The sequence below is a fragment of the Nannizzia gypsea genome, genomic scaffold (assembly GCF_000150975.2).
Source record: "Nannizzia gypsea CBS 118893 supercont1.1 genomic scaffold, whole genome shotgun sequence".
In the NCBI taxonomy this organism is placed as follows: Eukaryota; Fungi; Ascomycota; class Eurotiomycetes; order Onygenales; family Arthrodermataceae; genus Nannizzia; species Nannizzia gypsea.
Genome location: NW_003345201.1, coordinates 3,906,116 through 3,929,426, shown reverse-complemented (window position 1 = coordinate 3,929,426; position 23,311 = coordinate 3,906,116). Strand labels below are relative to the sequence as shown.

The following is a 23,311-nucleotide window of genomic DNA, read 5'->3' as shown; positions in this document are numbered from 1 at the left end:
TGATGTACTCATGAGAAGCCTACATGATGACTTCATTTGCAACATCCTATAGAGAAAGTTAGACTAAGCAATGCAACTAAGTGAAGAGGTAAACATACCCGCTTAAGCTCTTTGAAGGGTAGGCAAACGCAGTTCTGGACATGAACTTCATCGCCAACACCACACTCCTTGCCCAAGATGGTGATGCTTTGGACCTTGACGCCGTTCTTAATGATGGTAGTGGAATGGCTACCAGCTGGGGTGGGGGTGCCTTCGACACGAGCCCAGGCACCTACGCGGCTGCTCCATCCAATGATGGAGTACAAAATGCACGCATCGTGCTTGATCTCAACATCTTCAAGGACGATGGACTCCTTGATGCGAACGCCCGGGCCAACAACAGCTCGTGCGCCAACGGAGACATTTGGTCCAAGCTTGGCGGTGGGATCGACAGTGGCGGATGGGTGAATGTAAACTGGTGGAACAATCGAAGCGGAGGGGGGAGCGAGCTCTTCAGAGCCGGACTGGAAGGCCTTTTGGAGGTAAAGAGCATTGGCTGGGACAGCGGAGCCTGCAGTCTTGATTTGGCGCCAAAAGTCCTTGGTTTCATGGACGAAGAAGCGGTTGCTGTCTGCGAGGTCAGGAAGAATATCCTGCTCGAGACGTAAAACCTCCGGCGTTTCGGTAGAATCATCTTGGGCTATGTAAGAGGATTCAAGGTTTTCGGATGATGGGTAGGAAAGTAGACGAGGGCGGGCGGTGCGGCGTTTGATAGCACTGCGGATGGAAGGGAAGATGCACTCAGTAGCAAAAAGGTAGACACCACAGTTTATTAGGTTCGAGATGTGTGACTCTGGCTTCTCAACGTAGTGAAGGACTCTCTTCGTGTGTGTGTCGGAGACAATGCAGCCAAAGTTGGTGGCAGCATCGTCACTGAGACGGGTACCGAGTATGACCGCCTCTGCATCCTTCTCCTCGAAGAGCTTGAGCATCTCACCCAGTGGGAACGAGCAGCAGACATCTGCATTGAGGACAAAGAAACGCTCTGGGCGACCCTTGAGAATGGCATCTCGGAAGTGGTAGAGGCCTCCAGCAGTGCCGAGAGCCTGGTATTCGCGGAGGTATTGGATGCGGAACTGAGGAAACTCAGTACTGGCCGACTTGATGAAATCTCGGAACACGGTCTCGTCATAGTATCCAACGAGAATAACCTCGCGGATACCAGGAACTTTAGCAACAGCCTTCAGGCAGTGCAGTATGATAGGATGACCAGCAACTTCAAAAAGGGGCTACACAGTTATTAGCGTCTCAACAGCTGCTGGGACAAACTAAGCATGGCGGGCAGCTGAGAGAACGCACTTTTGGCATATCCAGTGAAAGAGGTCTGAATCTGGTTCCTCTAGATGGTCCACCGACCTATAGCAAACATTAAAAAAGAATCATTAGCTATGATCTATATGGGTAAACAAAAAGAGAGGGGTTGGTTGCTATAGTAAGGATGGGGCATTTAGTTACCAAGATAACGGCCTTTGTAGACGCCATGTTTGAAGATGTAGTGGGCACAGCTAGCATTCCTCAAGAAACAGACTAAGAGATCTCTCTCTCGCTGTGTATATGTGTGTGGCAGCGAAATCAAGCAAATAGATAGTCAGCTTTGGAGTCTTAATCTATCATCAACAGACAAAAACATGTAGAAAGAGGTCGAAGCGCCAGCCCCCGAAGGGAGCTATCCCCCTTTCGGCTTTCTGCCCTTGGCGGTGAACCACGGGCTCCCGTGACACCACGTGGTCTTTTATCTTTGAGGTCGTTTTAAGGTTGAGTGGGAAAAAAGGAGATAAGATGAAGATAAGATGGAAATAACCTGGAGGCTGAAGACAACATCCATGACATTGAATGTTAAATCTCATAACTAGCAATGGCACCTCCTCTGTGGTCAATTACTCTCCCTAACCCCTTAATTAGTAGTCTTTATTATTGGGAAAGGGGCAACCTACTGATGGTTAACGGCATACCAAGTCAGGCTCTTTTAACTACCTACCGGGGTACCTACCTAGGTAGGTAGTTAATTACCGCCAGCATCCTATCTATACCATAGAGCATTCATAAATTTTGACATAATGGGACTTCCTTCTCGTTCTTTAATGCATAATGGATAGGGATAGGTACATATTCCAACTACATTTGGACTATTTGGTCTATGGCAGAAGGCCAGCTGCAGGGCGGAGTTTTCTGCTTTTCCAAAATTTTCCTTGTGTGTTGTTTGTCCTGTTGATTGAAGTTGAATGATGCTTACATTTTACTTCTTTGTAAAGATAATTTGTTTTCTAGGAGCAATATACCAATTTCTGTCTTACATGATTTCGACCTCCTACCATTCTGTTTTGCTATTAAAATAGCGCCCTTTCTGCTACTTTTACAACTGGACTTCCTTCTCATTTCTCTTCTTCCACACATACACACTTGGATTTGGCTTCTCGCTGCTGTGCTTTGCAACATTTGGGTTGCCATAGCAATCAAGTTCTGTTTTTTCTGTCTTGAACCGCGAACACTACGCGTTCATCTTTTGCTGCAATTCGATACAAGCAACCCAATAGTGCCTTGAAAATGGCTCCTGAACCACACTCGTCTCCCAGTAAGGCTCCTTCCCTATTGCTGCTATCAATATGTTAGACTAATGATTATCGTTGCTATTCCAGGCACTGTGGGAACGGAGGAGAAAAATGATTCAATTGGCTTTATCTCTCAGAATATGAGAGAAATGGTAAAGAAGATCCAGGATCTTCGGCATCTGGGGATCGAAAATCATGGCCTTCCGCTACCGAAGATTGTGGTCGTTGGCGACCAGAGCGTTGGGAAAAGTTCACTCATTGAGGGCATGAGCGAGATCAAAGTCCCAAGAAGTGCGGGATGCTGCACACGATGCCCTCTTGAGATAAACTTGTCTGAGAGTGACGACCCTTGGACGTGTCGACTCATTTTGACGAAGAAGTACATGTTTGATGCAACAGGCCGCAGTCAGAGAGCCACGAATGCCCGACCATTGGGTCCTTGGATTGAACAAGATCCCGAAGAGCTTCATTTTGCGACCCTGACAGACAAGAATTTGCTCCAGGAGCACCTCAAGTGGGCTCAGCTGGCTATACTTAACCCAGGGCGCAGCCACACTGACTTTATTCCTGGGGAAGACCAGGAGATCGACGGCACTTATAGCCAAGTCAAATTCTCTCCAAATGTTGTCCGACTAGACATCTCTGCGCCAGGGTTTCCAAACCTTTCTTTCTACGACTTACCCGGTGTTATCAATGTTGCCGAACTCGATGAGGAGCGCTACCTTGTTGGCTTGGTAGAGAACCTTGTGAAAGAATACATCAAAGCACAGAATTGCATTATTCTCCTCGCCCTACCCATGACCGACGATGCAACCAATTCCAGCGCTGCACGTATCATCCGCGATATTCCAGGGGCAAGAGATCGTACTGTTGGAGTTCTCACCAAGCCTGATCGTGTTGAGCTCAAGAATGGGAATGAGTATGATCAGTGGCGCGAGATACTTCGCGGCGAAAAATTTGCAACCGGCCATGGCTATTTCGTGGTACAAAATAATCCTGATCCGAGGATTGATCATGCCACAGCTCGTATAGACGAAGGCTGCTTCTTTTCTAATCCGCCATGGACTACAGAGCTAGCTGAGTACAGTGACAGATTTGGTACTCGCCGTCTCCAGACGGCTTTGTCAAAGCTACTGTTGAGGCTGATTCAAGATTCCCTACCAAAAATAATCGAACAGATTAATACTCAAGCGGAGTTTGTTGACCAGGAGCTGGCTAAGCTACCCAACCCTCCATCGGCAAATGTGTCTTATATATTGTGCCAGAAGCTTAATGCTTTCGTAAACAATGTTCAAATGCATGTTGATGGAGGTTCCGCCAAATACCCCTTTCTGAAACAATGGGGTATCCTTGCTTCTGAATTCCAACAGTACCTCAGTGCCTCCAGACCTGGGCTGTCTATCTCGTGTGCATCTGAATCAGCCAACCCAGAGAGTAAGGGAGACGACTCTACTTCAAGCTCAAAGGCTCATAAGCGGAAAAACCCGCCACAAACAAACGGAACAAGCGACCTCAAGAAGAAGAAAGTTGGAGACATTGCTAATGGCTCCACACCTAATGTGTCGGCATTCAATGTCCATGGCCATTTCGACAATTTCCACAGTAAGTCGATGAACAATCCAATCCAAATATTTACAGCTACTAACTCACAGTATCAAAAGAACCAAGGACTTTTACACTCAGCGAGATCCGTGATATCAACGCTGATACTTATGCATCTGGTGTCCCTGGCCTAGGGAATCCCCATGCTGTCGAAGCACTTAACCGAATCAGTGTTTCTCACTGGGAGGAACCGATGGAAAAGTTCCTGCTAGTTACCTACGCCTTGATGAAAGAGGTGCTCCTAGATGAGATGCGTTCTGTTTTTGGTCAATATGAGCAAACAGCTCTCTTTGACGAGTTGAAGGTCATTATCGTGGACTTCCTCGAATCCATTCGCATCGAACACTTCAACCAAGCTGAATCAGTGTTCAACATTGAATGCTTGAAACCCTTTACAATGGCAAATGCATTATTCCAGCGTGGCCAAGCCGAGGCCCATGAATACTTTTTCATTAGGCGATATGAAGCCAGGGCTCGTCAATATATAAAATTGATTAACGCACAGCAGGAGGCTTCGGGTAATAAGCCCTCTAAAATGGATCCGAACAAGGTGTCAGAAAAAGATCTAGGTCCAGACGAATTCGCCAAGGAGCTGGACATAATGAGTGTAAGGGCATTAGCTTATCCTCCCCTCTTCTCAGTGCCGGGGTTCATCCACTAACTTTCCTCGATATCACAGGCGTCTCGCGCTTATTACAATATTGCTTCGTCTCGCTTTGTGGACACTACGTGTCAGGGTATCCATATCAAGCTCTTCATGCGCTGCCGAGATGAGCTGAGAGGAGAGATTGAGCAGAAGCTCGGTATCTTGGATGAGAATGGTATGAACACCTCTACCAAATACGATATTCCCTCGCTAATCAACGCACATCTAGCTTCCGAGCGCTGCATAGAGCTGATGGCTGAGGATCGAGAGAGACAGGTGCGAAGAATGCACCTTCAAAAGGAAAAGGACAAGCTCGACAAAGCTCAAGGATGGTTAAAGGTCGCGGAAAAGTCCCCAGAGCCCCTTTTCTGCGACGCCAACTCCGTCTTGCCCTGACTGGCATAGCAATCTCATCCAGGAGCCTTTTGAGATCGATTTCCCTTCAGGAACAGGGCATCCATGGCCTCTGTCTTCCCGATTGACTGTCTAATGTGTTTGAAAAGAGATATGGCTGTGTTTTTGATAGGGAACGTTCCTTGCATGACCAAATTGACCCTCAGGATGGAAGGAGTACACAGAAGTAGATGTAGTTACCTAGCACTCTCATCAAAATACAGCTATTCTCCTTATTAACCAGCCTTGCCCTCCTGTACAATATCCACAGCCTACCGAATCGTGTAGATATCCCATTGAAATAAAGCAGTGCGGTTAATAAGGTGGGACATGAAACTTTTTGTGTGCAAAAAATCGGAAAAAAGAAAAAATAAAGGCAAGGCCACTTTTGAACTCCTCCAACTCCCCGCCATTTGCGCATCTTTGACTCATTCATTTTCTACACAATAAATAGAAACACCAGGGCTGTCTCCTAGAGTCGCTAGTTCATGCTCGAGAGACCCTGATAGACCTAAGAAACCAAAGAAAAAAATAAAGCAGGTCGAATAACTAGAGAACCATGGCCGACCAAGCTGCCGTTGACCAGGCGGTGGCTTCTGTCGCAAACCTTCAACTCGACGAAGTCACCGGCGAGAAAGTGTCCAAGTCGGAATTGAAGAGAAGGCAGAAGCAGCGTGCTCTGGAAGAGAAGAAGGCTGAAAAGGCTGCTGCCGCCGCTGCTGCGGCGCCTGCAGAGGGCAAGAAGAAGAACAAGGAGGAAGATGAATCCCAACTCACGCCCAACGTAAGTGGTTTCTATCCTATTGTGCGTCACAGTATGTTGCACAGAGCAAGTAATGCTAATCGTGCCTGTGAGTAGCAATATTTCGAGATCCGAAGTGCCAAAGTCAACCAGCTTCGACAGACCAAGGAGCCTAACCCATACCCCCACAAGTTCCATGTCACGGATGACCTGCGCGAGTTCCTCAAGGAGTTTGACTCGCTGAAGAAGGGAGAGCAGAAGCCCGAGAAGGAAGTGCGCATTGCCGGAAGAATATATACCAAGCGTTCTTCTGGAGCCAAGCTTATCTTCTACGACCTCCGTGCAGAAGGCGTGAAGGTGCAGGTTGCCTGTCAAGCCCAGGAGGCCACAGGTGATGTGCCATTCGAAGCCCAGCATGAACAGCTACGGAGAGGAGATATTGTCGGTATTGTTGGATTCCCTGGCCGCACCAACCCGAAGAACCGTGACGATGGGGAGCTCTCGATCTTTGCCCGTCAAGTCGTCCTTCTCTCGCCCTGTCTTCACCAGATCCCTTCAGAGCATTACGGTCTGAAGGACCAGGAGCAGCGATTTAGACAGAGATATCTAGACTTGATCATGAATGACTCTTCCAGAAATGTCTTTGTTACTCGCTCCAAGATCGTCAGCTATATCAGAAGATACTTTGATGAGCGTGACTTCGTTGAGGTTGAGACTCCAATGATGAACGCTATTGCTGGCGGTGCTACCGCTAAGCCTTTCATTACCCACCACAATGAGCTCAACATGAACTTATTCATGCGAATTGCCCCCGAGTTGTACCTCAAGATGTTGATTGTCGGAGGCCTCGAGCGTGTCTATGAGATGGGCCGTCAGTTCAGAAACGAGGGTATCGACCTTACCCACAACCCAGAGTTTACCACTTGTGAATTCTATTGGGCATATGCCGATGTGTACGATCTTATGAATGTCACTGAGGATCTCGTCTCTGGCCTTGTCAAGCACGTTACTGGTGGCTACGAGACTGTATTCCACACCCAGAGCGGCGAGACGTACAATGTCAACTGGAAAGCTCCATGGAAGAAGATTGAAATGATCCCAGCTCTTGAAGAGGCCACTGGCGAGAAATTCCCTCCAGGTGAACAACTTCACACCGAGGAGACCAATGAGTTCCTGAAGAGGGTGCTGAAGAAGGTCAACGTTGAGTGTACCCCGCCTCTCACCAATGCCCGAATGCTCGATAAACTGGTTGGTGAATTTATTGAGGAGAAGTGCATCAACCCGTCGTTCATTATCGGGCACCCGCAGATGATGTCTCCATTGGCCAAGTATCACCGTGACCACCCCGGCCTGTGCGAGAGATTCGAGGCCTTTGTTTGCAAGAAGGAAATTGTCAACGCCTACACTGAGTTGAACGATCCTTTTGACCAGAGACTACGCTTCGAGGAACAAGCTAGACAGAAGGAACAAGGTGATGACGAAGCACAGATGATCGATGAAAATTTCTGTACCAGTTTGGAATATGGTCTCCCACCCACTGGCGGATGGGGTATGGGCATCGACAGACTGGTAATGTTCTTGACCGACAACTACAGTATCAAGGAGGTTCTAGCTTTCCCATTCATGAAGGAGGACAAGACTGCTGGAAAGGATAAGGAGCACCTCGCTGCAGAGGTCGTTGGTATTGAGCCTCTCCCTGTTGAAGGCATTCGTAAGTGGCTTGACTATTCCCATCCCCCCTTCTTTTCTAACTGATAAACCACAACTCTTGATCGTGTCCAATGTCTAACTTCTACACTTTTTAGCCCATAAATAAATCAACTCATCTTTGCTCTTGGGTTAGAGAACTTGAATGTTTCCATGGGTTCATAAACAATTAACAAGTTAGGATTAGGAACATCTCACCCGTGAATCGTATGAAATAAAAAAAGCATTATTCTTCCAACCTGGAGTTTTTGAGTATTCACCCTTCTTGCCACCATTTCTATGCCTGCAACCAATCTTCTATTACGAGTGCTTGGGCCCCTTCTCGATGCCGCTATGGTGTAGGAGTTCTCTTATAAGCTCCTATAGGGCTGGTTACCTTAGCTGCTAGGGAACTTTGCCTACCAAGCTGTGCTGTGATACCATAAGGAGCTTTTTATAAGTAAAAAAAAATCAGGGAAATCAGTTCTTAAAGCTTATATTAACGCTATATGAAGATTCAATCACATATAGCACTAGTATGAGGCTCCATACCAGCTAAGTGACTGCAGAGACACCACTGCGGAAGTGTCCGCTGGTGTGTTCTTCTTCCTTTGAACTTGACTCACTCTGGCAGTGAATGTCCTATTCAATATCAAAGTTAATGGAAGATGCCGTAGTGAGAGCTGTGGATGTCTTTTTCTTTCTCTACAGAGCCTTCAAGTTCTTCCTCGCTTAACCACCAAATTCTCCACTAGTCGATGCAAAGAGGGTCCTCCTGGTATAACAAGCCATCTTTTTTCTCCAAAGAACCTATATTTGTTTCGCTGGATATTGAACTGTTACGTATTGGATGAAGCTCCTGGTACATCATCTACTGAATACTTTCTACTCCTTCTGCTTTGGCTCAGATATCACAATATCAAACCAGCTTGAACATCTTCTATATCACAGATTCAACCAATATCATGTTTCCAACCAGAGGGCAGGGCCTCGCGACTCCTGAGAGAACCTCCAGCTCCAGTACCAGTCCATTCCGGCCGCAGCCTCCCAGGATAGACACCAACGTCCCTCATATTACCGTCAACGGCAAGGAGGTCGAGGTGATCGAGATATCATCAGGCCCTTCTCCTCAGGATACTAATCCTGAATCCACACAGATTACTCCAGCACTAGGAATAGCGCAGAGACAGCTAGTTCAACAGCCCCTACGCACGCAGTCTGGTAGCCCTTCTCCTTTCGCTGCCACACCAGCTGGGAACCCACAGGGGCCTCATACCATTTTCAAACCTATCAAAATCCATACCGCGAAGTGTGATGTCTGCAATAAACATAACAAAGCCACTTTACAACGGTGTATTGACTGTGGGTGGCAAATATGCACCCCCTGTTGGAATGCCAGGGGTGGAAACGGTGCTCATGGCAGCGTTAGGAAATTCACAGGTGCAATTTATCGCAGCTCAGAGGATGAGCTGCCACTAAAAAAGCCTCGCAAGAAAGGGAAAAATGTCAACAATGAAGCAAAGGATACTCTCGCTGGAAAAGAGAAACCTTCTGCAAAGGATATTGGTTCTACTTCCACACGTTCTGGTCCAGAGGTTGGAAAAGGGAGGAGTCCCCTAGTCGTCCTGAGACATTCAACAGTGAGTGCGGATAGTTCTCCCGGCCAAGTCCCAAAGGCTGCAAAGACCTCTAGAGTGGTCCTTCAGAAGGCCCAGGGGAATTTCAAAATCCGGGCTTCTAGTGGCCAGGCCAGCGTTAGGCCAGCCAGTTCCCGCAGCGATGTTCCAAGACGAGCCTCAGTTGGCAGTAGTCAAACACCCCGAACGACCAACAATGCTCAGCAAGCAATAGTTGATGATCTATCGAGCTCATCTTTCTTGACTTCACTTAGTGCACTTGAAGAGGACTGTGGGTATCGAGGCGATGAAGATAACGAAGACGAGGATGACGAGGATGACGACGCGACCGAAATAGATCCAGAGAATGAGGACGTTCTTGTTGCTGATGGCAAGGCGTACCAGAAAAGAATATTCAGAGACCTTAACCCCGAAGTTGAGACCCGAATGAACTGGCTTCTCATCGCTGCAGAGCAAGCCCTCAAAGTACGGGAACGAGAACAAGACCAGGAACGATCCAACGGGGGTTCCAAGGGAGGATCCAAGGGCAGAAACGCTGTCCCAAAAACCCCTGAGCCGCCTACTCGGCCATCTGAGCCGCCAGCTCGTAGCTGGGTATTAACTCCATCCCAACATTCGTCTCCAGCTCCTGCTGCTGCCCCCAGGACTGTTTCTGCGCCTGTTTCTGTACCTGTTTCTGCACCACCTGTTTCTGCTCCGACCCAAGCTCTGGCTTCAGCTCCATATATAGCCCCCGTTCCCGTCTCGTTCTATTTCCAGTCTGACCCGCCAGCTCCGCCCGAGATGCTGGAAGCTCCAAAACGTCCAGTGTTCGCTCGGCCCTTGGGCAGGGTTCGATCCCTTGCAGCTCCCGCTGTGCCGGTTTCTGAGCTGATACCTAGACCAGACCCCATGGATATTGACCAGCCCAGATCTGTGAGCAATCCTCCAGTAACCAGTCGTCCGCCTCGAAAGCCTCTTCACCAGCCCGATGTTCCGCGAGGCCTGAGAGGGATCCTTCCTGGGACTCATACGTTCAGAAATTCGGCGGCCGGGGCATCTCACCAGCGCCAGATGCGACTATTCGAAGCGCTGAGAGAAAAGAGATTAAAGGAAGAGCAAGAGCGGAAGCAGCGTGAACAGCATGAGGCTGCGGAAAGAGCTGCAAAGCCTCATGCCAGGGCGTGGGAGCTGTGAGAAAAAAAACCATAACAGAGACCGACCAAGAAGGGTCACGGATCATGATATTATTTAGCTGCGGCCCATTTTATCTCCGTTTGGTTGCTTTCAATGGCGTAGTTAATTACTTTGGCTAGGGGTTCACAGCCTGGACAACCTGCGCCTGCGCCTACGCTTGGGCTTTGTGAACTTTGGTGACACCCGCGTTTGCTACCATCATAACTGCCATAATAGCATACAAGCTAAGTAGTCTGGAGATGCCCTTTTTCTTTCTTTCTTTTTTACCTTGGGATTCCTTGCCTTGTTTCCTTCTTTTACTCCCTCTTTACTACTTTGCATTGGCGTTTATGCTATCCTGCTCAAATTCGTACCATCAACCAGGATCTACACTTAGCCACGGCTCAAGGCGATTTGGACAACTACGCTACGACTGTTACCTAGAGAAAGCATTAAGATGATACTAAAAAATACAACTGGGATTTCACTTTCTGCAAAATTGCTTGCTTAGCGGAGATAGAGTACGTTGTATTATATGGGTACTTGATGTTAACACAGAGAGGAGAAGAAGTATAATCTACAGGTCTTGCTGTTCCTAAAGCTTCCGTGAAAGAGGAGAGGTAGCATGCGAAGCCGAAGATAGCGGTTTTGCCTTGGCAGCCTGCTGTAGGAGCCTTGCGGTGCGAGAAGGATGCCATATCCTGCTGCCCAAAACCATAACCCAGGTGAGGAGGAACAGGCTGCCTGCCTGGTGGGCGGATGCTAAGTGGATTGGGACAAGGTAGAGGAGTGTGCTGATTCCTAGTGTCAGTTGAAGTGCGGTGAATCCTACAACTCCGTGGATACCTTTCTTTGCGGCGCGAGGGAGAAGCTTTTTCATGGCGGGCATGCGACTGTATGCCCACAGCGACATGACGGAGGTGAACGTAGTCATGGCTAGAATTCGATGGTCAAGCTGTACAAAGGATGGGTTCTCGAGCATATTTCTCCACCACAGGTCGGATCGATCTTCCTTTCGGGAGTAGAACTCATCGAATAGCTCTTCTTTGGGAGGAGCGAGACCGTCACCCATCCAAGGGACTTCGTTATAGATCAAACCAGCATCAAGACCTGCGACGAGTCCGCCTGACATCGCGGTGACGAAAACAAGCAGTGCAAGACCAGCCACAGAGCGGCGGAAGACGGCTAGTTTAGGATTTTTCAGCGACTGGAGGACTTCTAGTCCTTTGATGGGATCTGCAAGAAGACGATGGGAGCGTAGAATAGCCAGCCCGTTCCACAACATGGCAACATAGCAGACAAATGCAGCTCCAAGATGCGCAGTAAGCCGGTACTGACTAACGCGAGGATGGCTACCCGGCGCAAACAAGTCATCTTTCAATCCAGATTTAACCATCCACCAGCCCAAAAAGCCCTGGAAACCAATGAGACCAGCAATGCCAGCGAGACGGAGGCTCATGGGCTTTGACACCCGTTTTGTTGCAACGAAATAAGCAGCGGGGATAACGAAAGAAAGACCGACAAAGCGACCCCATATACGGTGAATCCATTCCATGTAGTATATCGACTTGAACTCCTCGAGGGTCATGTTGGGGTTAAGCATCTTGAACTCCGGCGATGCTCTGTATTTGGCAAATTCCGATTCCCAGTCGTCTGCGTTCAGTGGAGGTATAGAGCCAGTCACAGGTCTCCATTCTGTTATACTAAGTCTATACAGCTGTCAACGATTGAACATAACATTAGGGGTAGGAGGATAGGGATAAGCATACCCAGACTCCGTGAGACGAGTTAGGCCGCCAAACACAACAATGCCAAAGACACTTGCCGCACTCGCCAGCAGCCAGTACGCAACACCCTTGGAGCTAACATCGGGAAACTTAGACTTGGAGACAGTCTCTCCCGCTGCCGTCGTCGCAGCGGTTGTGAAAAACGACCGTGGAATTACTGGTTTGGAAGGCTTTGTTCGAAACGCAGCTAGCAAACCAGAGGAATACTCCGAAGTGCCTCTAAACTGACTCGTCCCTATCCATTGACGCGCTGTTCTCGCTGGCTGGGGCCGTTGTAGGCATTGACGACAAGTGAAGAATTCTCGTGGGAGTCGTGATAGTGACAGCGATTGTCTAAACATTGACGGCCCGAGAGTAGCGGGCGGCATTGTTTCTGCGCAGGCTACCAGCTGGACACACAGGCACCGTACTGTCCACCGTGTGCTCGAGGGCTGCGAAGCTCACACAACCGTCGTCTCTTCGACCTCTTCAACTTCTTTTAACGTCTTCAACTTCACGTCTTCAAGCTAGAAATGAAGCTCTTCTGATTGGACTCTTCGACGACAAACCTTGGAAGATTAGATAATCACGGAATAACGGAGTTTAGTTATTCCTCTTAGTAATCAAATCTTCCGGGTTCCGAGGTCGGAGCGAGTCTTTGGGCACAAGAAGGGGAAAGGAGACGTCAAAGAAAAACAACGTCGACCGCTTGATCAACCAAATACTTGCACAGCTTCATATTGGAGTGCAGTTGCTGCTGAGAACAGTATTTACTGTTATTCTACATGGAATGCGCGATTGGGGCGTTAGTACGATGGTGAATTGACCTCCAAGTTGACACTTATACGTTGAGGGCGATCTGGAGGAACGGGGGAGCTTCCGTTGTTCATATACCCCGTACATTCCTGGAGCTACAATGGGAATATAGGCATATTGTCTTGATGAATGGTAAAGCGCCTTCTGCTCTATTAGCTGCTAATGCATTCTGAACAGAAGATATATATAACTGGAATTATACATGACATGGCATCTGGGCATCAGGGTCATTATTGAAACAAGGGAGACAGAAGAAAAGAAAAATAGAAGACTCGTGACAGGGGCTTTCGCTTTTTTTGGTGTTGCAACATTTATATCAGGTTTCCTCGGAGAGCCTGCTCACGTTCTATGGCCTCGAAGAGAGCACGGAAGTTGCCAGCACCGAATCCGGAGAAGTTGCGTCGCTGGATGATTTCGATGAAGACGGTAGGGCGGTCCATGAGATGCTGACAGACAGTTAGCAATGTGTGCATACACATAAAGAGGGAGATTATCACCGGAAAAAAACATACCTTGGTGAAGAGCTGGAGGAGGTAGCCACCCTCGTCGAAGTCAATGAGAATATCGAGCTTCTTGAGAGCCTCAAAGTCTTCCTGAAGCACCATACCCTGCTTCTTCAAACGCATGCGCATGTCATCATAGTAGGTCTCGGGGACCTTGATGAACTCAAGACCGCGAGCCTTGAGCTGTGTGATGGTCTCGATGATGTTTTCAGTTCGGAGAGCGATGTGCTGGACACCGGCACCGCTGTAGAAGTCGACGTACTCCTCGATCTGGGACTGCTTCTTACCCTTGGCGGGCTCGTTGATGGGCATCTTGACGATGTCGTTGGGGGACGACATGACGATACTCTTGAGGGCGGAGAATTCACTTTTCACGTGTCAGACGTTGCCTGAATAAAGTTACAGGGTAGTCAGTCTAATACATACGTGCAGATATCCTTGTCATCGACAGACCAGAAACGGTGGAATCCGAGAACCTTCTCATAGCTATGATGGTGTTAGTTTACGTCTGACCAATCTCAACAACACCAACAAAGGAAGAAGATAGACTTACTAGTCGCAGACCTTCTCCATCTCATTCCAGTCCTGGTTTCCGACACAGTGGTCTATCCGCTCGAGCTTGACTTCTGGGAGGAACTGGGCGATTGGGTCGGTGTTGGCGGTCTCATCACGGTATCCGGGCAGGAACAGTCCCTTGTATGCCTTTCGCTCGATGAGAGTGTGTGTGGTCTCGCCGTAGGTCTGGATGGTGGCATACTTGATCTGGCCGTTCTCGTCCTCGGAAGTCTTGACCTCAGAGACAACCTTGGCACCGTTCTTCACGGCAGCATCGAAGACGGCCTCAACGGAGTCGACTTCGAAAGCAACATCCTTGACACCATCGCCATGCTTCTCAAGATGGGCATGGATCTCCTCGAGATAGGCCTTCTCCTCGGCAGGGTAGCGAGCAGCCTGCTCGAGCGATCGAAGAGGAGAGGTGAGGACGAATGTGACGGCACCGTTAGACACAACGTGAGAAGCGATGGTCTTGAGGCCGGTTTCCAGGCCACGGTAGGCGAGCTTCTTGAAGCCGAGACGGGTGACATAGTAGGTGGCGGCCTGCTTTGCGTTTCCAACGTACCAGTGGACGTGGTCATAGCCCTTGTACTGGGAGAGGTCTGCCGGAGCGGCAGCAGCAGCCTGGGGGACGTCGGCAGCGGGAGCCATATTGCTAGCTGTTTACTGTTTGGTGATGAGAGTGCTGGTGTATCGTGATGGCTGGTTCCTTAACGCTTGGACCGGAGATTACGCTGGAATGAAGGGGAAAAGAAAAGGGCCAGCGTCGAGCTTCTCTGTGCGAACGAGCAGTCTTTTGTACGGTTCTCTGGCCGCAAGTCAACAACCGACTCATATGCGCCACAATGGTCAGCAGCGATCCTTGCTGAACAGCTTCTCCCCGGGGATCCGGCTTCCTTGCACCAGGCAATTTTATCCTCCTTCTGCGTTCCAATGAAACAGCGGGCAAAACGTCTAAATCTTCGTGTGGTCCATCCGCCGCGCTTTGCTTTTTTCTCCTGCTGCATTGTTGCTGCGCTTTCTTGGGCCAGGCTATTTCCGGCCGCCCGGCTGTTTACGGGTATTTTCAACCTCAGCTACTCTAGCCCAATAACATTCCTTGCCGCGCCGGCTATTTCAACAATTTCAAGTTTTACGTCATCGAATAGCCTCGGCTTGGCGTCTTGGTCACGCTTCGGGTCTTTTTTCGACCCCAGCAACAGAAACATCCTGGCCAACGCCAGAGAGAGAGATATCAGATATCAGATATCAGATATCAGGCCTGTGGTCGCTGGAGTCGCTGGCCAACTTGACACACACACAGGCTCTCTCCTTCGTCCCCGTGAACTCACAACAGAGCAACTGAGCCCTCTCGCTACCATGGCTCCAACTCCAGAATCGATAGCGGCAGCAAAGCCATCGCTGACATCAAACGACTCCGCCGTTCTTCAGGCTTTGTTCGACGCTGAATCGTCTCCCTCCAACAGCATCAAAACAGACTCGACCCTCCCTCAGCTCCCCAATATCGCAGATGCCGACCTCCAGCCGCTGAAAAAACGGGAGTTGGATGCCCTCCGACCCCTGCAGACCACTAACGAGAACCTGACGCCGGAGATAATCCAAACGGCCATAGCTCAGCTTTCGGGGATTATCGAAGAACACCCTAACTATGCGCCGGCTTACCTAAATCTGGCACAGGCTATACGCCTGTCGATCGACACTGACTCGCAGACCCAGCCGGACGGGCCTCAAACCACACTGCCACGCTCGAACCAGCTGTTTGACAATTTGGCCAAAACAATCGCTCTTCTGACCCCTTCATCGTCTTCGGATGCCATCTCTCCATTCCACTCTCGCATCCTGGCCAACGCTCACACTCACCGTGCATACATACTCTACAAGGCGGCTCGGTCGAAGGATGAGAAGGAGAAGGAACACCATCGACGAAACCTACTGCCACCGCAGCTCCAGGATGTCCCGGATGATCGCCTGGAGGAGCTTGCGAGCTATGACTTCCAGATCGGTGGCCGGTGTGGGAATGAGGCAGCCAAACAGATGGCTGTCGGCACCAATCCATACGCGAAGATGTGCGGTGCCATCGTGAAAGATGCCATTCAAGCTGAGATTGCGAAGTGGAATGAAAGCCAGACGTGAAGTTGTCAGTTAGAGCCTAACTGCACTCCGCATGAACCCCAGCCAGGCTGGACCAGTTGTAAATATTTTGATTATTTTTATCACTTTAGATGTAAAAAAAAAATGTTAATGAAGTTATGAGATTATTTTTTTCTATAAAGCCGCTATATCCCATGGCTCCACTAAAAAGTTGGCTGTATCAATCAACGGATAATATATAAAATGAGTATCGGTCATTATAATATGTGCTAGCTAGGGTCATTCAAACAAATCATACAGAAAAATCGGCCAGGGGTGACTGGAACAGCCGTGAGATACCGCTTGAGCCAGGTTGCTTTTTAGCTCACTTCTTGTTTGGGTTCTTGAAGTACCTCTTCAATGGCGTCCAGCTCTCCTCGTTGTAGTCATCCTGCACCTTCTGGCAGGTCTTCAGACCCCACTCAGAAACACCGACCATCAAGCAACTAGTCGAGTGTTAGCAGTCGGAACGGGAAGAAAGAAAAAAAAAATTAGATGGAGTAGTTGGGCTCACCTTTCGAACATGAAGGCCATGCTGCCCTCGCCAACCTTCTTCGGCGCGAGCTCGGCGTTGGAAGCGCCTTCGTGGCTGGCTGCGTCTGGGCCATGCGCACTCATGACGTTATGTAAGCTTGCCCCGGCCGGCTTGAAACCGCCTGCCGTTTTGGCGTCGTAGTCTCCACTGATCAAGCCCATGAATTCGGACATGGTGTTGCGGTGGTACCACGGGGGCCGGAAAGTGTCTTCCTGCACAAGCCAGCGCGGGGGGAAGATGACAAAGTCGGCGATGGCCGTGCCGGGGTGGTCGGACTGGCCGGTGAGCACGGTGAAGATGGATGGGTCGGGGTGGTCGTAGGAGATGGATCCAATTGTGTTGAACCGGCCTAGATCGTACTTGAAAGGATAGTAGTTGCCATGCCAGGCGACGATATCGAAGGGAGTATGAGGCTGAGTGGCGCGGAAGAGGGTGTTGTTGAATTTGCTGAGAATGGTGTATTCGGACGGCTCCTCCTCGTCGTCGAAGGAAGCGATGGGAGCCTGGAAGTCGCGGGCGTTGGCCAAGCAGTTGGATCCAATGGGGCCAAGCTCTGGAAGTTGATAGTGGCCCTGATACAGCTCACAGATGTATCCTCGGACAGGGCCCTCCGGAAGAGTAACCCGGTAGCTATAATGCGGTTGTAAGTGTCAGCCCATGTTCAAGTATATTCGCCGGTGGGGAGGAAGAATCAGTGCCACCTACCGGACGCCTCGGGGAATAACACAGATCTCGTTAGGACGGACAAGGATTCTGCCCAGCTCGGTCTGGATGTCCAAAACTCCATGCTGAGGAACGATCAAAAAGTCACCGTCTGCAGAGTAGAAGGCCTCTTTGCCCATATCTTTGCCAGCGGCGAAGAGCAGAATGCCCAGTCCATGCTTGGTGGCAGGATCACCGGCACCAGCAACCAGGTGCAGGCCGCGAACCCAGTCAACCTTCTCGTCGAGATCAAAGGGGTTCCATCGGAGCTGGTTGGGGATCTGGCGGAGCGAAGTAGCATCCTTGCTCAGGCTGGTATGATAGGTCGAGGCGTCAACCTCCTCAAACGGACGGTGAGACGCTGCGGGGATTATCCTGTACAGCCATGTCCGCAGGTTCTCATGTCGAGGAGCCGTGAAGGCCGTCCCGGATAGTTGCTCAGCGTACAGTCCAAATGGAGGCTTCTGAGGAGAATTCTGGCCAACTGGCAGGGCTCCCTTAACGGCCTCGGTCCTAGTTCGCAAGTCAGAAAGCGGTTCATTTCATTCCATATCTATCGTTCCAATTGAAAAGCAGTGCAGTGCAGAGTCACTCACTCGTGGTAGGAGCCGAAGCCGTTCTGGTAGGTATACTTCTCCGGCGTGGAAAAGGCTGTGACAGGCATTGTAGCGTTTGTTTACTCTGTTGACAATGAGAGAGTAACAAAAAGTAGGCGTCTGCTGGGGTTTTTAAGATCCCAAACTGCTGGCTTGAGGAGACGAGACGACGACGCCCTTCAAGATGTTTTATATGCGCCTTGTCGGAGGCCTCAAAAGACGAGAGAGAGAAAGTTGGTCCCTCTCGTGGTGTTACTCGCTCGTCATCTTATCTCATCCAGTGCTCCGAGCTCAGCGGAAACCTAGAATTAGCCGGCGCGGGACCTTTCCGCAGTCTTGGTACACCCCGCCGGCAAAAAAAAGAGAGAGAGACGATGACTAAGCTGAATAACACTGCCCCTCTCCCGAAAGAAGAAAGAGCTAGGATAAGGAAGGCGCCTTCTTCTTCTTCTTCTTACTTCCTGTTCGTTCCTTCCTTCTTTGTGGTATGAAAGTGTTATTGCTGCTCCTTCTCTGCCCACTTCGATCATCGAGAACTTCATCGTCCAGCGTCAACCGTCAATTGCGCAGCTTCTCGTCGTCATTCATACCACAATCTAGAAAGATGTCGAACGCTTCCTGGCTCCAGATCCCTCGGGATTCCCCATTCTCCCTGGCCAACATTCCCTTTGGCATCATTTCAACAGAAGCACTGGCTGATCCCCGGCCAGCTGTTGCCATTGGAGACCATGCACTGGACCTCTTCGCCTTCTCGTCTGCCGGCGGCTTCTCTAAGCTCTCGTCTTTCTCCTCGCACATCGACGTCTTCACCAAGCCCACCCTAAATGACTTTGCTGCTCTGGGAAGACCAGTTCACCGTGAGGTCAGAGGCTACCTACAGGACGTCTTCCGTGACTCTACCCCCTATCCTGAGGTCCTCAAGACCAACGAGGAGCTCAAGCAGAAGGCCCTCATCCCCCTCAAGGATGTTACCAACCATCTGCCCATGAGAATTGGTGATTACACTGATTTCTACGCTGGCTTGAACCATGCCTTCAACGTTGGAGTTCTCTTCCGTGGACCTGACAACGCCCTGCAGCCAAACTACAAGCATCTTCCCGTTGGATACCACGGACGTGCTTCTTCCGTGATTGTCTCTGGCCAGCCTATCCGCAGACCAAACGGTCAGATTCTGGCTAACCCAGCTGCCACCCCCAAGGTCCCAATCTTCTCTCCTTGCAAGAAACTCGACATTGAGCTTGAATTGGCTGTTTTCGTCGGCAAGGGCAACAAGATGGGAGAGCCCATCCCCATTGAGCAGGCTGAGGACCACCTGTTCGGTGTCGTCTTGATGAACGACTGGTCTGCCCGTGACATCCAGGCATGGGAGTACGTTCCTCTCGGCCCATTCAACGCAAAGAACTTTGCTACCTCCATCACCCCCTGGGTCGTCCTCATGGATGCCCTTGAGCCTTTCCGATCCACCGGCCTCGCCGCTGAGGAAGGTCTGGACAACCTGTTGCCTTACCTCCGTGAGAAGAGACCCGAAAACGTGTACGACATGCAGCTCCAGTTCGACCTCAAGCCAGCAAACAGCAGCGGCGCCTCGACCGTGGCCAAGACCAACGCAAAGAATTTGCTCTACTCCTTTGCCCAGATGCTTACCCACCACTCCGTCACCGGGTGCAACATGAACACTGGTGATTTGCTTGGTAGTGGAACCATCTCCGGTAAGGAGACTGGAACTCTTGGAAGTTTGCTCGAAAACACCCAGGGTGGTAAGCAGCCCATGAAGCTGGCCGACGGTACCGAGCGTGTCTTCCTCGAAGATGGTGACGAAGTTACTCTCAGGGGAATGTGTGGTGAGGAAGGTAGCTATGTCGGTTTTGGAGACTGTACTGCTACCATTCTCCCTGCCCACGCTATCAACTAAGGTGTCTACCTGCTGTGTTTATTTTATATAGCGAACCGTCACTGCAATTTTTGTGAAGTATAGATATTAAGTTGATATGAAAATGAAATCACGCCATGTTCAATAGTCTTTTTCTTACTTCATCCTCAATTCCTCTGGTGTATCAGGCTGATTCTGCCAGAATGCCTCCTTGACAGCTGCCTCCTCCAGCATCAAGTCATAGATCCTCTTGGTAGTCGGATAATCGGCAAGCTTCAAGCCTACTCTTTCCGCAGACCACACGGCAGGCACCAGACACACATCCGCTAGCGTAATCTCGTCTCCCACACAGAACTTCCCTGCAGAATGAACAATTGTCTTCTCAAAGGCTGTGAATCCAGCAACGGAAAGCTCCAATGCCCACTTGGTCGCATCTGCATCTAGTTGCTTCACCTTCTTCTGAACACGCAAATTGGTCACTGGCTGGATGTCTGTTGCAATCAACAGCGCCAATTCACGTGCCTGGGCCCGAGCCATTGGGTTAGATACCGGTGGAAGAAGGGCGCGAGTGTTGGGTAGCGACTCTTCCAGGTATTCTAATGCCGCGAGAGACTGGGTGACCTTGAATTTTGTGCTCTTGCCATTTTCCTGGTAAGTGGACAGAAGGACCGGCACGGTAGCATTGGGATTGATCTCTCTGTGCTCATCAGAGAGCTGTTCTCCTTTCAGCAGGTTAACGAAGACCGGTTCATAGGGCGTCGACTTCAGGTTCAGGGCGATCCGTAAGCGGCCGGCGCATGAGGACCGGAAGTATGTGTAAAGCTGGAACTTGGCGTTGGAAGATGACATTGTCCGCTGTTTGTCTATTCGCTTTCGTTGGTATCTTCTTTTCCTTTTTCTCCTTCTTAATTGATACAGTAAACATAAACACCCAGCGACCTTGAAGTCGTCACTTTCATACAAATAAACACCAAGCGGCGGGAAAGAGCCGAGAAACCACCCGTGAGAAGCCGAGAATTGCCGATTGACCCCTCTATTACTCATCAACAGAGTCACGTGATGAGTGCCCCTCCATCGAGCAAAAAGAAACAAAATACGGAGTGTCAATGTGCAAATAGAGAAAACAAATAAAATAATAAAAAAAAATAACAAATTAAAAAAAAAAGAAACGGAAATTCTCTGAAGATGAACCCGGTGCGAATTGAACGCACAACCTTCAGATCTGGAATCTGCTGCGCTACCATTGCGCCACGGGTCCTTCAGTGGGTCTATTTTGTCCTAGAGAATGTCATGGATCTTGCTGGCTTACCGGGCCTTGAAACTCTAGTTGACAGTTCTCTCTCACGTGTCTAGTTCAATGCAGTCGAATTAAGGTATCCGCACTTTAATCTAGGTTTCGCACTGTTGCCGCGTGCCGCGCTTCTTTAGGGAATTTATAAACGAGTTAAATGTTGGAAGGGATATAAAAGGTTGCAGAACCAGGCACCCAGAACCCGATTTTACCAAAAACATGACCCTAATCGCCCAGTCTCCAGACCCTATCCGACTACCTCCTTCCGAACATAATAAAGAAACGACCAAATATCAAACACTGTGTAGGGAACATCAAAGGAATGGTAAGAGCACTGTGCAACCGCATCGAACTATCTGCTCTTAAGTTCTTCGAGTCTCTTTACCGTTGGTTCCGGTGTTGGCTTTGGGCTCTTTTTCTTATTTTTCCGCTTGCCATCTTCTAAAGCTATGAATTTCTCAAAACCATCGGGCATTTTCTGTAAATTTGGATACGCAGTTGTTTCACCAATAGGTTGGCACACCGACCAGCGGACTATTAGTTCGTATTTATATTTGTCGAACGTTTCCAAGTTGATGAAAGGGGTGCAATTGAAGTGCAGCGTCCCGTTTTCAAGGTATACCTCATTTATACGGACCTGGCGGTTGAAACAGGAAATCATAAGCACCTAGATTCTGGTTAGAGGAGACCACCTGAAATGAACAAGATTTATAACTTACGGAAAAATATGATTGGTGATATGTGGGAGCCATAGCATCCGTTCCATCATTATATCAAGGCCCACCAATATCTCGCTGCGAGCAAGCTTTGATTCCGTATCTTTATTAGGACGAAGGCCACGTGTGGAAAATGAGATGACATGACTAGCCGTAGGGCGACTTTCATAAAGATCAAGTTCTGATTGGGCTATCCAGTCCGTGAGTTCGTCAGGGAAATAGTTGGAAAAGTTACCTCCCATATGCGTATGAGGAACTCTATTCATATGAGCTATTAGAGCAGAAAATTGCAACAGTGATAGTGTGAAATGAAAACGTACATAACCTTACGCCACGGCGTGTAATCCAAAAACAGGCCCTGTTCCTCGGTTTGAGCATGTTCTGGTATCTCAGAATGAATTAGGCCCCGAAACATATGGTAAATGGCTTCGGCATCTCGCATCCGCCAATTTTCACAATCCCATTCAATCTCCTTTACACGCCTCTTCTCATCGTAGACCCAGGATTTGGATTCGGATAACGGGACAGGTTTAAAGAAACGGCCACCATGCTCTAGATCCATGTTCGACAGGCGTATGTTGAATTGCTGCATTTTTTCTTGCGAAATATAAATACTCTCTTTATCATGAGCCCCTCGTAAGTACTTGAAAAGAGGTTTGAGCCTTTTATGGTCATCAACTTTGCGTCTAACAATGGCACGCAGCGTGGCAAAGTCAGGCTCAGTTACATCAGCCATGGAGGGCAATAGGGATTTCACAAGTTCCAGCAGGAGGAAAAATTCAAAGAGTTGACAGATGGTTAATAGGGTTATGAAGGGTGAGTGAAACGATGCCTGGAGAAATCAAATAACTTGGGACGCGTTTGAATAACTGTAGACAACATGTGCAGATCTCAATGTCAGATAAATATAACTAGTTATAGTTATATTAGTCAGCCTCGCTACGCGTACATTTGGTCGCGCACAGATATCTCAATCAAATCATCGATCTCCGTTTGACGCTCAATCAACGATCCGGGTCTCCCGGAGTCCGGGATAGTCGATAGCCGCCGGTTCAGCCGAAACGAACGCTTAATGGTTCGGGTGGCGGCAACTTGTCAACCCTGCGTTTATGTCAAATTCATCATTAGTTATTAGTAATCTGCGTTGATTTCAAAGCAAGCAGATCACATCATTTTTTGTTGCTCAGAATTAGTCTTCTTCTCCTTTCCATGTTCAAAGTCCCAAGCCTATCTTTTCTCATATATTTATATAAAGCCAGTCGCATATCCAAACATAAGACGTTCTCTTTATCCTATTTTTCAGTACCCGGTTATCTACTTACTAGTGTATCAATTTATCCTTTCCCTAAGTGATCGTTGCATCGGATATTCGTGTTTCCAAC

The 23,311-nt window shown here is 49.1% G+C and overlaps 11 protein-coding genes and 1 non-coding gene across 12 annotated transcripts; 5 read left to right on the top strand and 7 right to left on the bottom strand.

The window, feature by feature from the left end:
* Window positions 1-19: 19 nt before the first annotated feature.
* On the bottom strand, window positions 20-1,521 carry MGYG_01442 (mannose-1-phosphate guanyltransferase; the record flags this gene model as incomplete). The annotated part of the gene is made up of 4 exons (XM_003177316.1): window positions 20-46; window positions 99-1,268; window positions 1,339-1,395; window positions 1,495-1,521. 4 exons carry the CDS (start codon window positions 1,519-1,521, stop codon window positions 20-22), a joined length of 1,281 nt encoding a protein of 426 aa, XP_003177364.1.
* Window positions 1,522-2,583: 1,062 nt separating this feature from the next.
* On the top strand, window positions 2,584-5,232 carry MGYG_01441 (interferon-induced GTP-binding protein Mx1; the record flags this gene model as incomplete). Its single annotated transcript, XM_003177315.1, has 5 exons — window positions 2,584-2,611; window positions 2,676-4,190; window positions 4,241-4,797; window positions 4,870-5,011; window positions 5,066-5,232. 5 exons carry the CDS (start codon window positions 2,584-2,586, stop codon window positions 5,230-5,232), a joined length of 2,409 nt encoding a protein of 802 aa, XP_003177363.1.
* Window positions 5,233-5,788: 556 nt separating this feature from the next.
* MGYG_01440 (lysyl-tRNA synthetase) lies at window positions 5,789-7,787 on the top strand (the record flags this gene model as incomplete). The annotated part of the gene is made up of 3 exons (XM_003177314.1): window positions 5,789-6,013; window positions 6,089-7,682; window positions 7,777-7,787. 3 exons carry the CDS (start codon window positions 5,789-5,791, stop codon window positions 7,785-7,787), a joined length of 1,830 nt encoding a protein of 609 aa, XP_003177362.1.
* Window positions 7,788-8,622: 835 nt separating this feature from the next.
* On the top strand, window positions 8,623-10,470 carry MGYG_01439 (hypothetical protein; the record flags this gene model as incomplete). Its single annotated transcript, XM_003177313.1, has 1 exon — window positions 8,623-10,470. One exon carries the CDS (start codon window positions 8,623-8,625, stop codon window positions 10,468-10,470), a length of 1,848 nt encoding a protein of 615 aa, XP_003177361.1.
* Window positions 10,471-11,044: 574 nt separating this feature from the next.
* Window positions 11,045-12,604, bottom strand: MGYG_01438 (cytochrome c oxidase assembly protein COX15; the record flags this gene model as incomplete). The annotated part of the gene is made up of 2 exons (XM_003177312.1): window positions 11,045-12,158; window positions 12,219-12,604. The coding sequence occupies 2 exons, from the start codon at window positions 12,602-12,604 to the stop codon at window positions 11,045-11,047; spliced, it is 1,500 nt and encodes a 499-aa protein (XP_003177360.1).
* Window positions 12,605-13,342: 738 nt separating this feature from the next.
* On the bottom strand, window positions 13,343-14,740 carry MGYG_01437 (4-hydroxyphenylpyruvate dioxygenase; the record flags this gene model as incomplete). Its single annotated transcript, XM_003177311.1, has 4 exons — window positions 13,343-13,477; window positions 13,544-13,901; window positions 13,961-14,020; window positions 14,088-14,740. 4 exons carry the CDS (start codon window positions 14,738-14,740, stop codon window positions 13,343-13,345), a joined length of 1,206 nt encoding a protein of 401 aa, XP_003177359.1.
* A 708-nt stretch (window positions 14,741-15,448) lies between these two features.
* On the top strand, window positions 15,449-16,222 carry MGYG_01436 (hypothetical protein; the record flags this gene model as incomplete). Its single annotated transcript, XM_003177310.1, has 1 exon — window positions 15,449-16,222. One exon carries the CDS (start codon window positions 15,449-15,451, stop codon window positions 16,220-16,222), a length of 774 nt encoding a protein of 257 aa, XP_003177358.1.
* Window positions 16,223-16,544: 322 nt separating this feature from the next.
* MGYG_01435 (homogentisate 1,2-dioxygenase) lies at window positions 16,545-18,120 on the bottom strand (the record flags this gene model as incomplete). The annotated part of the gene is made up of 4 exons (XM_003177309.1): window positions 16,545-16,665; window positions 16,734-17,384; window positions 17,460-17,969; window positions 18,053-18,120. 4 exons carry the CDS (start codon window positions 18,118-18,120, stop codon window positions 16,545-16,547), a joined length of 1,350 nt encoding a protein of 449 aa, XP_003177357.1.
* A 536-nt stretch (window positions 18,121-18,656) lies between these two features.
* MGYG_01434 (fumarylacetoacetase) lies at window positions 18,657-19,964 on the top strand (the record flags this gene model as incomplete). Its single annotated transcript, XM_003177308.1, has 1 exon — window positions 18,657-19,964. One exon carries the CDS (start codon window positions 18,657-18,659, stop codon window positions 19,962-19,964), a length of 1,308 nt encoding a protein of 435 aa, XP_003177356.1.
* Window positions 19,965-20,078: 114 nt separating this feature from the next.
* Window positions 20,079-20,771, bottom strand: MGYG_01433 (maleylacetoacetate isomerase; the record flags this gene model as incomplete). Its single annotated transcript, XM_003177307.1, has 1 exon — window positions 20,079-20,771. One exon carries the CDS (start codon window positions 20,769-20,771, stop codon window positions 20,079-20,081), a length of 693 nt encoding a protein of 230 aa, XP_003177355.1.
* A 337-nt stretch (window positions 20,772-21,108) lies between these two features.
* On the bottom strand, window positions 21,109-21,180 carry MGYG_10514. The gene has a single exon. It is a non-coding gene; the product is annotated as a tRNA-Trp (tRNA).
* Window positions 21,181-21,565: 385 nt separating this feature from the next.
* Window positions 21,566-22,665, bottom strand: MGYG_01432 (hypothetical protein; the record flags this gene model as incomplete). The annotated part of the gene is made up of 3 exons (XM_003177306.1): window positions 21,566-21,880; window positions 21,998-22,187; window positions 22,250-22,665. The coding sequence occupies 3 exons, from the start codon at window positions 22,663-22,665 to the stop codon at window positions 21,566-21,568; spliced, it is 921 nt and encodes a 306-aa protein (XP_003177354.1).
* Window positions 22,666-23,311: the final 646 nt, after the last annotated feature.